This window comes from Drosophila kikkawai, chromosome 2L, assembly GCF_030179895.1.
Source record: "Drosophila kikkawai strain 14028-0561.14 chromosome 2L, DkikHiC1v2, whole genome shotgun sequence".
NCBI classification, from domain to species: domain Eukaryota; kingdom Metazoa; phylum Arthropoda; class Insecta; order Diptera; family Drosophilidae; genus Drosophila; species Drosophila kikkawai.
This window is the reverse complement of record NC_091728.1, coordinates 12689344-12704056: the sequence shown is the minus strand read 5'-3', so window position 1 is coordinate 12704056 and position 14713 is coordinate 12689344. Positions and strand designations below refer to the sequence as shown.

General features: G+C 37.0%; 3 protein-coding genes across 3 annotated transcripts; 2 read left to right on the top strand and 1 right to left on the bottom strand.

Annotated features, from left to right (window-relative positions):
• Window positions 1-345: 345 nt before the first annotated feature.
• LOC108081373 (uncharacterized) lies at window positions 346-1853 on the top strand. Its single transcript, XM_017176527.2, has 3 exons — window positions 346-767; window positions 832-1106; window positions 1191-1853. Exons 1-3 carry the CDS (start codon window positions 413-415, stop codon window positions 1842-1844), a joined length of 1284 nt encoding a protein of 427 aa, XP_017032016.1. The 5' UTR covers window positions 346-412; the 3' UTR covers window positions 1845-1853.
• Window positions 1854-2382: 529 nt separating this feature from the next.
• Window positions 2383-3786, top strand: LOC108081350 (uncharacterized). Its single transcript, XM_017176496.2, has 3 exons — window positions 2383-2709; window positions 2797-3065; window positions 3124-3786. The coding sequence occupies exons 1-3, from the start codon at window positions 2394-2396 to the stop codon at window positions 3784-3786; spliced, it is 1248 nt and encodes a 415-aa protein (XP_017031985.1). The 5' UTR covers window positions 2383-2393.
• A 93-nt stretch (window positions 3787-3879) lies between these two features.
• Window positions 3880-10724, bottom strand: tadr (torn and diminished rhabdomeres). Its single transcript, XM_017176526.3, has 9 exons — window positions 10405-10724; window positions 7521-7666; window positions 7244-7438; window positions 6900-6991; window positions 6699-6836; window positions 5701-5855; window positions 4970-5636; window positions 4799-4897; window positions 3880-4741 (listed from the first exon to the last, which is right to left on the bottom strand). The coding sequence occupies exons 1-9, from the start codon at window positions 10416-10418 to the stop codon at window positions 4190-4192; spliced, it is 2058 nt and encodes a 685-aa protein (XP_017032015.1). The 5' UTR covers window positions 10419-10724; the 3' UTR covers window positions 3880-4189.
• Window positions 10725-14713: the final 3989 nt, after the last annotated feature.

The following is a 14713-nucleotide window of genomic DNA, read 5'->3' as shown; positions in this document are numbered from 1 at the left end:
ACATATATATATATATATATATATACAGTTTAATTCTTAATTTACGTTATGAAAATATTATTTCTATAATAAATTGTTTTTAAATCAAGGTTTTTAATTTAAAATGAGTACAGAGAACACTGTTAATATTACATTTTATTTTTATACCTTTCTAGTTCAACATATTAAGTAATAATCGTATACTTTCTACACACAATTATTAATATTTAAATATTTTTTAAATTTACATTTAGTTAAGCCCAACTAAACAAGCTAATATACCCCAAAAAGTATACAGTATCCCTCCGCAGTATAATTCTTAGTGCCCATTGAAAATGAAAACAGTTCCCAGCTGAGACCCGAACTGTTCAATCGCGGTTGCTTATAGATTTATAATAATTTATAGATTGTTAAAGATTCTTCAAACAAAAAAATGAGTACCGAAGTCTACAAGCCTGTACTAACCCGTGAAAATCGCCTGGAACTGTTTACCTTGGACGAGTGTAAAGAGATTTTGTTAAATTTATTAAACGATAAGAAACAGCGGGGTGTCTTGAAACGTTTTGAAATAGTGCCGGCCTCGGAACATGTGGGTTTCTTGGGTGAATACTTTCACCTGAATCTCACCTATCAGTTGGAGCAACAAGAAAATGAAACGACCACGCGACTGTTTGTCAAATCAGTGATTTTTCAGAATGCCAATATGGAATTCTATATGGAGAAGATGGGCATCATTAAAAAGGAGATTAAGCTGTATGAATTGCTGCTTAGTCGGTTAAAGCAGTTTTGTGAGTTTTAATATACAATTATAACAAATTAATAATAATAAGTATTCTTTTTTTGTAATAACAGCCCCCCATGTCTGGTGTGCCAAGTGCTATTTCAGCCGCGATGATCTTTTTGTGATGCAAAATGTGGAGGACATGGGTTATGTGGCCTTGCCAGCAGGCACTCGTTACCTTAGCGAGGAGCAGCTGAGTCCTATACTGAAAACCCTGGCCACTTTGCATGCGTGCAGTATTGCCTATGAAAAGGAGCAGGGCAAAACCATTGGAGTTGAGTTAAAAGAGTGGCTAAAGGAAATGTCTGTGGATCCGGATGTTGAGTGGTACACTACGGGCTTGAGGGTGAGTTTGGTATTAGAAAAAAACAGAAAATATAAGCTTTTAAATTTATGTAATAAATTATAAATTAATGTATCCCTTAAACAGGCCGTCTTAGCAGTCGTTGCCACCCATCCCGATGTCCGCGATAATGCCCAAGCTCAGTCATATATAGCTAAAGACTTACCCAGATATTTGGATAACGTGTACTACATGGTTAACCCCTCACCAGTCCATCGGAATGTGTTTGTCCATCGCGATGCCTGGGGTGCAAATGTCTTTTATCACAAGGAGCAGGCACAGGAGAAGAGATCCCTCCTAGTCGACTTCCAGCTGTGTCGCTATGCCCCACCAGCCATAGACTTTCATCTGGTCAGCTACCTCAATCTGGAGCCATCCAAACGTAAAGAGATTATAGGAAATCTAATCAAAACCTATTACAATACCTTGACTGAGGATCTCAGGGAAATGGGCAACGATGCCAGCAAAGAACAACTAAGTTTCAAGGAATTTGAGCAATCCCTCAAGGACTTTGCTTTATTTGGTGCCACCTACAATTGTATAGCTGCCACGATCCTGCGATTGCCCGATAATTATCTGAAGAACCTTAAGGATACAAAACCAGCGGACTTTCATCGTTTCTGTAATGTGGATCGCACTGAGGATGTTTTACGTTTGATGAAAGATCATCCAGACTTCAGGGATTATATGTACGAGTGTGTGGGAGATTTACTGGAACTGACATATAATAAAATAAACTGATTAATCTGCTTTGGCTGTGTTGCTATCTTGCTGGTCGCCTGGTAACACTCGGGTTTTTATCAGTCCAGGGAGTGAGGTCTCTCTTTATTCAAGAGCGAACTTGAGATAATCTTTTCAGTGAAAGTTGATAAGGCATGAGGGTTACTTTTCTGTTTTTTGGGGTATATTAGACTTTGAGAGTCTTTGGGTATTATATTATATTCTGAACACTAATTTGGGCTTAGAAAGTATCAATTACTAAATGTTTAACACAGAGTAAGTTTTGGTTATTAATTGAAATATTCAAATAAATTATTTAAATACAAAATAAAATTATTTAAAGGGTGTTAATGGTTCTATCTTCACAAAATTATCAAGACAAAAAATATTTAAAACCCTGGAGTATCTTCTACTATTTACAATCTTGTATTATAATCTCTTACATATCTCACGCAGCTTCTCCTAGCTTCTTCCATCTTCTTCTCTCACTATAAAAGATATCTTCTCCCTGACACTGAATTTAATAAGATTTTAGAGGCCAAGTAGTTAACATCTAGATATTATTCAGCCATGGATTTACTTAGTTTAGAGGAATGCCTGCTCATAGCCCAAAGAACTCTACCAGAAAGTGATGAATCCAACCTAAAGATACTAAAATCCGAGCTACATCAAGGCTCTAATGATCTAATGGGATATATGGGAGAGTACTATAAATTTCGCTTAATAGTTGAAGATACTTTAAAGCAAGAGCAATACAACCTGGAATATTTTATCAAGAGTTTGCCACGTAAAAATGAGCCCCAGAGAGAGGAATGTGAACGTAAGGGAGTGTTCCTCAAAGAGTCGGCCTTGTACACAAAGGTACTGCCCAAAGTACAAAAATATGGTAAGAAAAAGGAGTTATAAAAAGTAATAATTAAATACTAAAGTTTAGCAACTAAACCTTACATTTATTTTAAATATTTTTTCTTAGCCACCAAAAAACTCTTTCCCAAGTGTTTTTACAGTCGAAATGATATTTTAGTCCTTGAAGACCTTACCCAGCATTACAGACACCTCAAACCCTCGGAAATCTATACAATAGATCATTATAAACTAGTATTGGAACACTTGGCGGAGCTACATGCCTCTAGTATAGCCTGGGAGGAGAAAGAACACTTGAATATCCAAGAGAGCTTCAAGGATGTCTTGAATGAATTGCTTTTAAGTGCTGATAATTCCTGGTTCATGACGGGACTTAAGGTTAGTTTTACTTCTTAAATAATATCTCTATATGTATAAAATTTAAAATATTTCTTAGGCTATTGTATTCCTGGCAGCCCGTCATCCCAAATATCAAAACGCAGAGGCCCAAAGTTTCATTAAAAATAAACTTTACCATCTTCTAAGCAAAGCTGAGGAATTTGTGGCACCCTCAAAGACCATAAGAAATGTACTTTGCCACCGTGATACCTGGGATAGGAATATATTTTTCCAGTTTGAAAAGGATACATCCGTTTTGCCTAAAGCCTGTTGCATTGTGGATTTCCAATTGACCAAGTATTGTTCTCCTGCTTTAGATGTTTTATTCCTACTCTATATAGTGGCCCCAGCAAAAGTCAGGGAAGAAATCTATGAAGAGTGTCTGGAACACTATCACAAGTCCTTGGAGTCTCACCTCATAAGGTTGGGTTTGCCTGCAGATATTATAACCAGAGAGAACTTCCTGGAGGAGTGTCGCAGAATGCGTTTCGCTGCCTTAATTATTTGGGCTCTGACAGAACCTCAGACCAAAATGTCTGTCAGTGTTTCAAATAGTTTAAGAGCTGCAGAGCCAGAGAAATTTGATTATTATCTCAACTGTGATCGGAGTGAACTGTTACTAAGGGTAATGGAGATAAAACCGGGTTACGAGGAGACTATCATGTTGCCTATCCAAGAGCTAGTGGATTATCTCAGGGAGAATGAGAATTTATATGCCTAGAAAAAATATCTTTTGTGGGTTATCCAAACTTATTCTTATCGTTCTTTGACTTTGTGTTAAAATAAAATTAATTATTAAACTTTATCTTTTGAAAATTGTATTTTATTTGGAACTTATATTTGTAGAGAGCAAGGCCTAACTAGAATTACATAAAATACGTGTTTAGGTAAATTTCGACAATCCTTTTTAGCTAGCTAGAAAATGTCAGGCAAACATGGCTGGAAGCTGGCTCTTCCTTATCATCCTGCGGCTTAGCAAGTTGAGAGTTTTCCAAGTAAATTTCCAAAGGCAGCGCAGCTACTTAATCAGTCCAGCAATCCTCGTCATCCTCCTCATCAAAGTCCCTTACATTGAAATCCTCGTGGAACAGGTCCTCGCCCTCCTCCTCCGAGGACTCCGACTGTCACCTGTGCCCATTGATGCGCTGCGGCAGACTGACCACACCCACCCCCTTCGGTGGCCTGGGTATCCTTATGCTGGTCGAAGGACCTGCCAAGTTTGATGTAGAACCTGAAGCCGAACCCGGGTTCGTTTTCCCCGAGACACTGGGTATCAGTTGGGCATTCAGCATGGTCGTGTGCTCAAAGCAATTGCAACAGTACTTGTCGCATCTGATGACCAATATCAGTCCAGCCATTAGCCAGATAAGCAAACCGGGCCAGGAGTGAACGGCACAGCCGCTGAACAGGATCACGCCCATCAGCAAGGACATGCCACAGAGCACGGGACTCACATTGATCACACTGCCCGTATATTTGGGTATAAAACCCATCATAAATGTCACAATGAGAACGCCAATGCCGCCGGTCAGGGTTGCCGGTGCCCAGTGCATCATCAAACCAGCGACGCAGAGAGCTATGCCCAAGGCAATGACCACAATGGCAAAGATGGTGACCCTCCAAGAACTCACAGTGGGCACTCGCACGCTGCGCTCCAAGGGACCTGCTGTGGTTACCTGAGATTTAAGGATAGTATTTATATATTACAGATTATTTTCTTTGTAAATATTTACCTTGATCTTCTCGCGATACTCATCCACAATGGCATCTATGTCCGTGGAGGTGTCTGAATCGCTTTTGTCAAACTTTTCAGGATACTCAAAGTCAGAGGGCTGAAGGTAATTATTAAATAAAATTAATAAACTTTATAAAAATGTATATATTTCTCAATATTCTTTACTTACCGGCGGCTCTCCATCAGACAGTATAGTAGACTCCACATCCCTGCCCTCTCTTTGCGGACAAGGTGATGTGGGCTCACCCAACAGCAGCCACTCCTTCTCCAACTCCTGCTTGTTCCTAGGCTTCGACTTGGGCTTCTTCAAACCCGAATGCTTGGGCAAACCTAGGTTCCAGAGGCTTCTCTTCAAGCGACTAGAGCTGGAGGTTGCTGCACTGCTGCAGCTACTACTCTTGGCTATTGGTGCTGTGGACAATCTACTGTATGACAGTGAAGACTCGCTACTAGGTGCCATGAACTTGGGTCTATAGGGGGTATATAGCAAATAAAAAGCCCTCAGGAACACCCCACCCATATGGCCAGCAGCCAAGGTATAACTCAAATGCTGCAAGGGACAGGCAAAGGCCAACATGGCACACATGCTTCCGGCTATAAAAACAGCCAACACGGGATTGCCACTCTCTGAGCTCTCGTAGCTGATCTGCTTGGACAGTATCCGCCATTCCGAGGTGGCCAACCGTACCACAATCCCATAAAGCTCCGGAAAGAGCTCCAAAAAAGCCGCTGAACTGGTTAGAAGCAACATGCAAGCCGAGGCAGGAACCAACTTGTGGAAGCCACTCTCATCCAGGATGTTGAACAAAGGCACGGCCACATAGTCCTCGTGGGTTCTAAGGTTGTAAAACATATATTAAATGGTTATATATATCTGTAGGATATAACATTTACACTCACTTGTAGTGAACTACTGTGGAAAGACAAATGGCTGTCAGCAGTAGCGAAATGCTGACCAATCCGGTGATTAAGGTAATGGTGAACCTTCTACTCCGATGCTGTTGCGGCCAATCGCTGGGGAAGGAGTACGTGAGTAGGGCGGCGGCCAGGAAGACCTGCAAAGGGGAATGGACACGGCCACAGTTATAACCCAGATAATGCCGCTAATAACAGCTAAGCTAATAACAGGCGACGTTCCCATTTGTCTGCAACTGTGTATTTGTCCTCGTTACTAAACTGTTTGGCGTTCTTCTTAGGGTATTTATAATGAAAAATAATAATATAGCACTTAATAACATATCGAAAATATCGAAAAAAATCTATTAAAAAATCCAAATAATCACAATTAATGTTAAAATATCGATTAAATTCAAAAATCAATCGAGACTTAATCTGGAAATATCGATACAGTGTCGGGGTATCGAAATCAAAAATATCGAAATATATTTCTTTAATTATATAGACATAAGTAAACTTAAAAAAATTATAAAAAAAAAATTATATGTATTATGGAATAATACAATAAAAAGTACACTCTTTTATATATGAAACTTTTTTCTTAAAGCTTTCTTAATAATATTCTTTTAAGCAACCCATTAAAGGGTATTACCTGACTCAGCTATGCCCTATAAATCAACCTTTCCCTCTGCTTTTTGCTGTCTGACTGCTGACTTTTCCTCCGTGGAATGCCGGTGAAAAAGGGGGGCAAAAAAAAAAAAAACAAAAACCAAACCCGCCAGTACGTGTCATAATCAAAAGCCCGTATCCTGTGGCTCCAGCTGTGGTCACGCAATTGTTCCCAGTCACGGCAGCTAAAATCGATACGAGCCAGAGGAAAAAATAACAAATAAAATACAAGGGGAAGCCCACGAAACAGAACAGAACTCAGACTGGCACAGTGCACTGACCCAATAAAGATGGAGGAGGAGAAGACCGAGCTGGAGATGTCGCCTACTTACGCTGCTAATGCCATCCGGCTGGAAGGAGTGCTCCGACGACCAGGCCACAAGATCGCCCCGCCACCAACCCACGGCGCTGAGAATGGCGTTCAGGCCAAACATGCCAAGTGTCAGGATGAGGCTGAAGGCCCTCGAGTGCTGTGAATTAGTTAATGCAAGTGAGTGGGAAGCTGGAGGGATGAGGGATTCAAGATGAGTTACCTCTAGGCCCAGCATGAACATGCCCGTGACTAGGAAGACAGCAGAGACCCCAAGCACATCCGGCCAGGGCTCGTTCGTGGGTGCATTGCGGCCTGAAAGTAGGCAACACTTTAATTTTCACAACACAGTTCGTGACGAAATATTGGGCACACTCTTGCATAAATTAAGAGGTGAAAGCAAAATTGTGTTAAAATTAAGCGTGTTTAGAAGTCAAAATATGACAAGAAAATTGTTTAAAATTAGTTTAAAATATTTTTAAGCTTGAAACTTGAATATACAACTTTTTAAGTAATTACTAAAGTAATTTTACATTTTCTTTTAAACCCAATCCCGTTTTAACTCACCCAGTATTAGGATCCTTGCCAAACCCCCTGTCATGGCATCTAGACAAGCACTCAGGGTCCTGGCCAAGGCAGCACAGGCACACATGGCGGCCAAGGCATCCAGCCAAATGGCCAAAAAAAGGCAGCCAAAGTCGAATTTATTTGTGGCCCTCACATAAGGCATTTGCAGGCTGCGCAGACTGGTTTTGCAACGAGCTAAATATTAACAATATTAAGATATTACATTTTAATATAAATTATAATAATAAAATATATTAATTAATAGTTATAACCCCACCTGCCATGGTACCATGAATAGTGGCCAAAACAACAGCAAAGAGCAGACACGGCGCCGAGGCCTCATTGTAGACAATCAGATAGGATATTACCGAGGTTCCTAGAGCCAGGCGGGCGCCACTTCCATTGCAGAGGACGTCCAGCAGGCTGGAAGGACGAATTAAATTGAGAAAATTAAAATAAATTACCCGGCAGAATCATCCTCTCTCGTCTCTAATGAATACGAAATTGTGCAAATTAGAAGAGGGTCCCTTTTTCGCCATCTTAGGACGGCTTAAGTTTCGCGGAGGAAGTAAATGTGGGGAGTCGGAACAAAAAGTGGTTTTACTTTTTCCTAATTAGTTTTTAAGTTCCTGTTAAATTAGGGTTTTTATTTAGATTTAAAGCAAGAATATTACCTTACTTTAAGTATAAAAACCATTGACAATACAAAGCTAAGCAATTAAAGTCCTGGCTTCTGGCTTTTTATGACCAAAAATGGGGTTTAATAGGTGGACTAACCTAAATATATTATAGTACGGAAATTTAGGAATTTTTTATTATTTTTAAACCGCTTTTTATTAATTTAAAATGTCAAAAGGTGTTAATTTAAAGTGACCTTAAAAACAAGTAGGTTTTAAGCCCAGAAATATGACTTAGGAGATACACAATGAGCTCTTTTAATGGCACTTGTAATTATTTTCATTTATTTTTATACCAAATTACTAATTAGCTTTCTGTGAATATATTTCTAGCCAAACTCCTTATTTAACCTTAATCAAAAATTACATATTAAATTCAAAACTCAAATTCCAGCAGATAATTAAAGAATGAATTCTTAATTCAAGCAAGAAAATGTTTACTTAACCAATTGTTTAACTTCTGAACAGGAAAAGTTTCCTCTCAAATATTTGTTTTTCCAATGGAAAAGTGGGAAAAACCGTAGCCGAGTGCAATGGTCTGCATAAAACCAAAGTGACGTGACGACTCTGTCACTCTGCCAGGACATGACTTTTGTGGTTTGAAGGAAAAACCCACACACAGCCGCAACTGTGACCACAGGACAAACACAGGGACACAAAGGACATGCAAATTTGTGCCGGGAAAATTTTTTTTATCTTGCCGCCAAGCTAACAATTAGGGAGGGAAAGAAAATCCTCAAGTTTTCTAAGAATCATAACTATTTTTTTTCAGTGTTAAAAACCAAGAGGATAAGCCGTCAGAGGAGTCTCCGAGCTGTTTGCTCTCTGTGGCTTGGCTCGGCTCTTGGATGCCATGACTCACTCATTGGGGGTGCAGGCTGTGTCCCGGGGATATCCTGTTACGCCATTGGAAATTTGAGCTACCCACACACACACACACGGCCTGGAGCCAAGAGCCACAAGCCATCTTAGCCACTGCCACTGCCAATTTTCTGCTGATTGTAATTATGTGTACATTTCGTGCATATTTTAAGCAGCTCGATTATCCTAATTACAGGACTTGCAGGCTGGCTCCTTGGCCTTGCTTGTCGCTAATAATAACAATTTGTGAAATTTTATGCATTATTTTTACATAGTTTTCTTTGCTTTTTGTATCTATTTTTAGGTAAAAAGAGTGAAAACTTTTGCACAAGTAAATAAATAAACAAATAGCATACCCAGTCCCCTTAATTTGCCTGTCTCTCTGTCTATTTATTTTGCTACTGCATGTGTAGGCTTTCAGTTAGTAAAGAAATAAAATAAAAACGTGGCTAACAGAGAGAAAACAAAATGGGAACAAGTTTTATGTGTGGGAAGAGGGGAAACCCCCAATGTAGATAATCACTTGGTGGGTATGATGAAATAATTACAATAAAAGAATACTTAAGTTATTCCCAGGAAAAGCATAAACTTAATTGAGAGTGATCATGAAAGAAGTACAGCAGAAAACATCATATAAAAGTGTTATTAAAAAGTGGTTTAAGTAATAAATTTAAACAGGGGTTTTTTATGTTTAATAAACAAGACAAATCTGGGAAATAGGGGAAAATAGATTTTTATTTAATGAAAAGCAGGCTTTAATTTTACTTGTTTACATTATTTAATAATGGATATAAAAAACTGATTGTATCTATTAAAAATATATATTATATGTGTTTTATTTTAAATATTAAGAAACATTTTGTTTATTATTTTATTTATTTATTTTATTATAAATGCAATATTTTATGTTTGTTAACATTATTAAACACATTTTACTTTAAAGAGAAACTTTTCTAAATATAGTTTTTATATTTTCTTGTAATTTAAAAGCATTATAAAATGCATATTTTTGTTGGTTGTGGAATTAATCGTGTTGAATGCACAAACTAAGGTTGAAAATGACCACATAATAATTATGCTATAACTTAATAACAAGTTAGTTTTTAACAAGATTTCCAGAACACTCATATCAAGTATACGCATACCACAAGGGGATTGTATGCAAATAAATAAATTTAAATACAAACAAAATACCCTTTCTTACTTTTAATTTTTCTTTCTTGAAATAAAATAAAATCCCTTTCCTAAACCCTTTTTATAATTTAATTTCCAAAGCTTGCCATGCATGCATATATCAAGTATACGCACTGCGGGCCAAGGCAAAAGTCGAGAGTCAAAAGGCAAGCCCGTAGGCGATACGCTTGCCAGTCAGTGTGACGCCGCTGCCGCCAGAAAGGGCAGAACAAAAACAAAATGAAATCAAAAGAAAAATAAAAAGAAAAACCAAAAGCAGACAGAAGACAACAAAAAAAACAAAATCGTTGAAGAAAGAAAGGAAAAACCCACACACACTAATGGCAATCAAAAATCAATTTATTGATTACACACAACAAATATCAGTCATAACAACTAACTAGATATGGCAGAATGAGTATATATATGACAAAAATGGATATATCCTACCTGCCACTTGACATGATGATATCGCTTTTGCGGGTTTTCCTTTTCAGCTCTGGCACTTGGCCAGATTCAAAATCGTAGGCTAGGGGCTGGCATTATTTTCAGCCCAAGGGTTGGTTGATCTTTAATTTTTTTTTGGTAACTTTTGGTAACAGAAAAGAACTTTAACACCTGACACTGGGCCACAGGCACAATTGGTGATGAGCTTTTTGGCCTTTAATTGGCTCACACACGCGTTCGGAGTCAGAGACTTCCTCCTTGACACGTAACCTGGGAAAATTCGTGAAAATTTCGACGGTGTTAACGCGAAACCGCTTGCCCAAATTGGCCGCAATCCACTGACTGCTCACTTGAAGCTTTTCCGCATTTCCACTTTGCCCAAGAAGCTTTCACCCGATTTCGACGAGTCGCACAGCTGTTCCGGATTTGGATTCGGAATGAGAACTGCTGTCCTGCGCAGTGCATATTGTTTACGTTTACAGTTGGTTGGCCTGCTGTCATATATGTATATGCTCTTACGGAAAAGCGGAAAATTGTACTGGGTAAGGGAGAGGGAGAGTCCAAAAGGGTCATTGCTTTTGATGCTACTCAAGTGCTAGCCAAGTGCAAGTCCTTTGCATAGCTAATAAATGACATTTCAGCATGGACTGCTCTCAGTAGCCTTCATTTTTCCCAAGGTAGTCGAATTTCCTTGGGAAAGTATGTTTAATTTTTAAATATATGAGGGAAAACATGTGCAATCTTTACTCTTTAAGTGTAACAGTAATTTTTTTTTTAATATAAATCATGAGAAAATATATACAGCTGTGTGCAAGAATACATATTTCACTATTTCTTAATATTTATAACTCCATATCCATTTGAAACCTTGTTCTATTATTAGAATATACTCAGGTGTGCATTTTGGCTGAATAAAGCCAGAATATCAGGTTTAAAGCATCTCAAAGAATAGTCGTCTAGACTCTAGACAACTTGTTTATAATTTTGGTTTCTGGCTTAAATAATAGATGCAAAAAATGGCATGCATTTGAAGTCACGTAGAAAAATGCTAATAAATTAAAGTCTTTAGTTAAAATAAGAAATAAAGGTTAAGACAGAGAAGTAATTAAATAAAATATAAAAATAAATACAAGTTACTTGGATACACTAGTAAATAATTGTTTATTAAGCTTGAAAATAAAATAAAAATTAAGCATATTGAAGGCATATAAGATAAAGCACATGCTGATTTGTGTAAAACCATATATAAACATAGCTTAGGAACAAATGTCCATTTGTTTAGATCATCCTTGAATCTTCTTGACATCTGTCCTCCTCCTCCTCTTATTATATAATAATTTGCATTCTATTTGCTCGCAGAATCATCATCATATCCTAACTTGTTAAAACTGACATTTATCTGAGAAGACGACGACCTTGACTTGCTCAAATGACTCCCGCAAGTTGTGCTAAAATTTGAAACAAACAAATGTGGGGAGCCAAGCAGCCAAAAAAATAAACAGTTAAGAAGGCAATCAAGCCTGATCGTAGGAAGACCTTGTGGTAATCAAACAGATAAACAGACAGAATCGCAACCAAAGTCCGATCGAGAGTGTTCTATTTTCTGCTTTATTTTTTTTTTTGCGGTGAAAGGGTAAACTCAAACTAGTGAAGCGGGCTTTATGTCTAGACTGTAGAACGAAACGAGTTTCTGGAAAACAATGGCCATAAAAAAAAAGAAACCATAAAAGCCGGCAGTCAAACTATCCAAACTTATAACAAACCATTTAATTCGAACGTGTGCACTTCAGGAGCTGGATTTTGAGTGGCTTTGTTTTTTTAGAGGCTGCTCTCGTGAAGCTAACGACTCCAAAGACCGACTCCGACCTTCTCCAACCCAAAAATAATAAAAAAAAAAATATAAACTACAGCCAAAAATTGTCAGTTGTTTGGCCTTTTTACTTATGATTTATTTTAAGATACATTTTTGCTAAGGCTAACTTGTCTGTTTTTGGGTGAAATTTATAGATATTTTAAGCCGCCTTCGTTGGCCTAGATTTTCCTTATATTTAAGCAAGAAATCTTCAGGTCGGTGATAATGATCAAACGATTTTCTTACAACATTTGTAGTCTTACAACAAATGCTGACAGATGTTCGTCGATTAGACTTTAGAGCATTTATGTTAATTGAAATCAAAGCCAGAAACAATATAATCAAAATTCAATGCCATTTCGGGCTTCACACATAAGATTTAGTGTTTCTGTTTGTCTTTTTTTCGATTTTTTTTTGTCTATGGGCTTTGGGAATGCGGCTCTATGAAGAAGTCGGAAGTTGTTGGTCAGGTTTACAAAACCTAAGGCTTTGTGAGGAGAAGCAATTATGATTTTTGGTTAAAGAATAAGGGTATCATCTGGTTTCTTAAATATATTTTCGATTTCTTTTTCGCTGAGTCAGAATTACTCCACTAAGTTTAGGGAAAGAAAGAAGAATAGAATTTTAATTAACATATTTTTACTTGGTAACCAAAACGGATTTTTGAGATTTATAATTCTAGTTATTCATTGAATTTATTGGTTTTTTAAATAGTGGATATGACAATTTTTTTAATATAATTTCTTCTTAAAATTTTTTACCAAGATTTTATTTTGGATTTACTAAAACTAAATATAGAAATTGAACTTTTTCTATAATTAATTCAGTAAAAATTAAATTTGGAATTATTTCACAATCTTTTTTTTTAACTATTTCTTCGGTTTATAATAATTGTAAATTAAAGAATCAATTTCCCAAGGAATTCCCACCAAAATCAACCTGTCTGACACAATCTTTAAAAATATCATACAAAAAGCCCAGCACCATAATCATAACAAACCAACCAAGCAGACGAAAATTTGTTCCACAAACAATAAAACCAGAACTTATTAGAATCACAAATCGCAAATAATAATAATAACTCCACAACGCAATTCCACTTAAATAAAAACACGTTATTCTTAACGAGAATCCGCCCGAGCGTTTCAAAATCGCAAAATAAATACAAAAAATAACCAAGAAATAACGAAGAAAAAAGGCTGTTCAATTCAATATCCAATTAGCACATCGCAAATGAGATTCCTAAAAGATACAAAACAGTAGCCCACCGATCGGTGACCTTGGAACATTCGCCAATAATTACCATCAGCTCCTTTATTGTTGTTCAAATAAATCATAATTAATAAACGCCGAATGTCTAGGCAGTTCTAATCAAATGGGCCATCATCATCATCACCATCACCATCGGCACCGGTAACGGTGTCTTTTAGGAAATAATAATAATATCCAACATATAATGCTCAAGTCATCGGGTAAACACACATGGCATAAAACACGTTCGGTTTCGGCTGGTGTTCCGGAAGTCAGATGTTAGTTAAAACGAGAATTCACTGATAGGAAGTGAAATAGGTTAACGTTCAGATTGGCGGCGCGCATTAGGCATTATCTCTAGACTCACCTTTGTGCTGGTTCTAACGGGTTTTTCAACGAAGGCTATCGCCGGTTGATTCATTTGCGATTGTCTGGTTTTTATTTTTGGCCAATCTCCGACTTGGACACGGGCTTGGACTCCGACTCCGACTCGGACTCGGACTTGGGCTCGGGCTCAGACTCGGGTTCGGACTCTGTATTGGCCAGAGTTCAGCATTCGGTCAACAGGGCACGAGGTTAAATTCTCGAAAAAGGAAATAACCACGCTCTCAACATGCGCCACAATCAGCGGTTTTTGGCTCGATTTTTATGGCTTAGAACTAATTCGTGTAGAATTTCGAATGTTATTATGCTATTTTTATAATTATTGCGGAAATTGGCGAGCGATAAATTGTGTGGCGCCTGTTTCTTGAAAGAGGGAAATGAATCATTAGATGATGTGTTTTTAAAAATAAAAACAACTTTGGGATTTCGATAATGGGTTGGATATGGGTATTTATTTATTTATAAATACTTAGGTAAATTTATGGGTATTTTAAAATTTATTTTTTGCAAAATGAAATATTATTTATTAAAATATTATAACTAGAATATAAGTATTTTTAATAGAGTATTTTAAAGACATATACAGGACCTCCCTTAATTTTTGTTCCTATTCAAATTATTAGTTAATAAAAATATTGGTTTAAATTTTTTTTCTATAAATATTTATAATATTTTTTGTTAAGATTATATTTTTAAATTTGACTTGTTTAATCCTTACAATGAGTTATATTTTATATTATCCAAAAATCCTCTTTTATTTTTTTTTTTTCAATATATTTAAAAGAATAGAAATAGTTTTGTTATATATTATTTTTGTCTAAATTT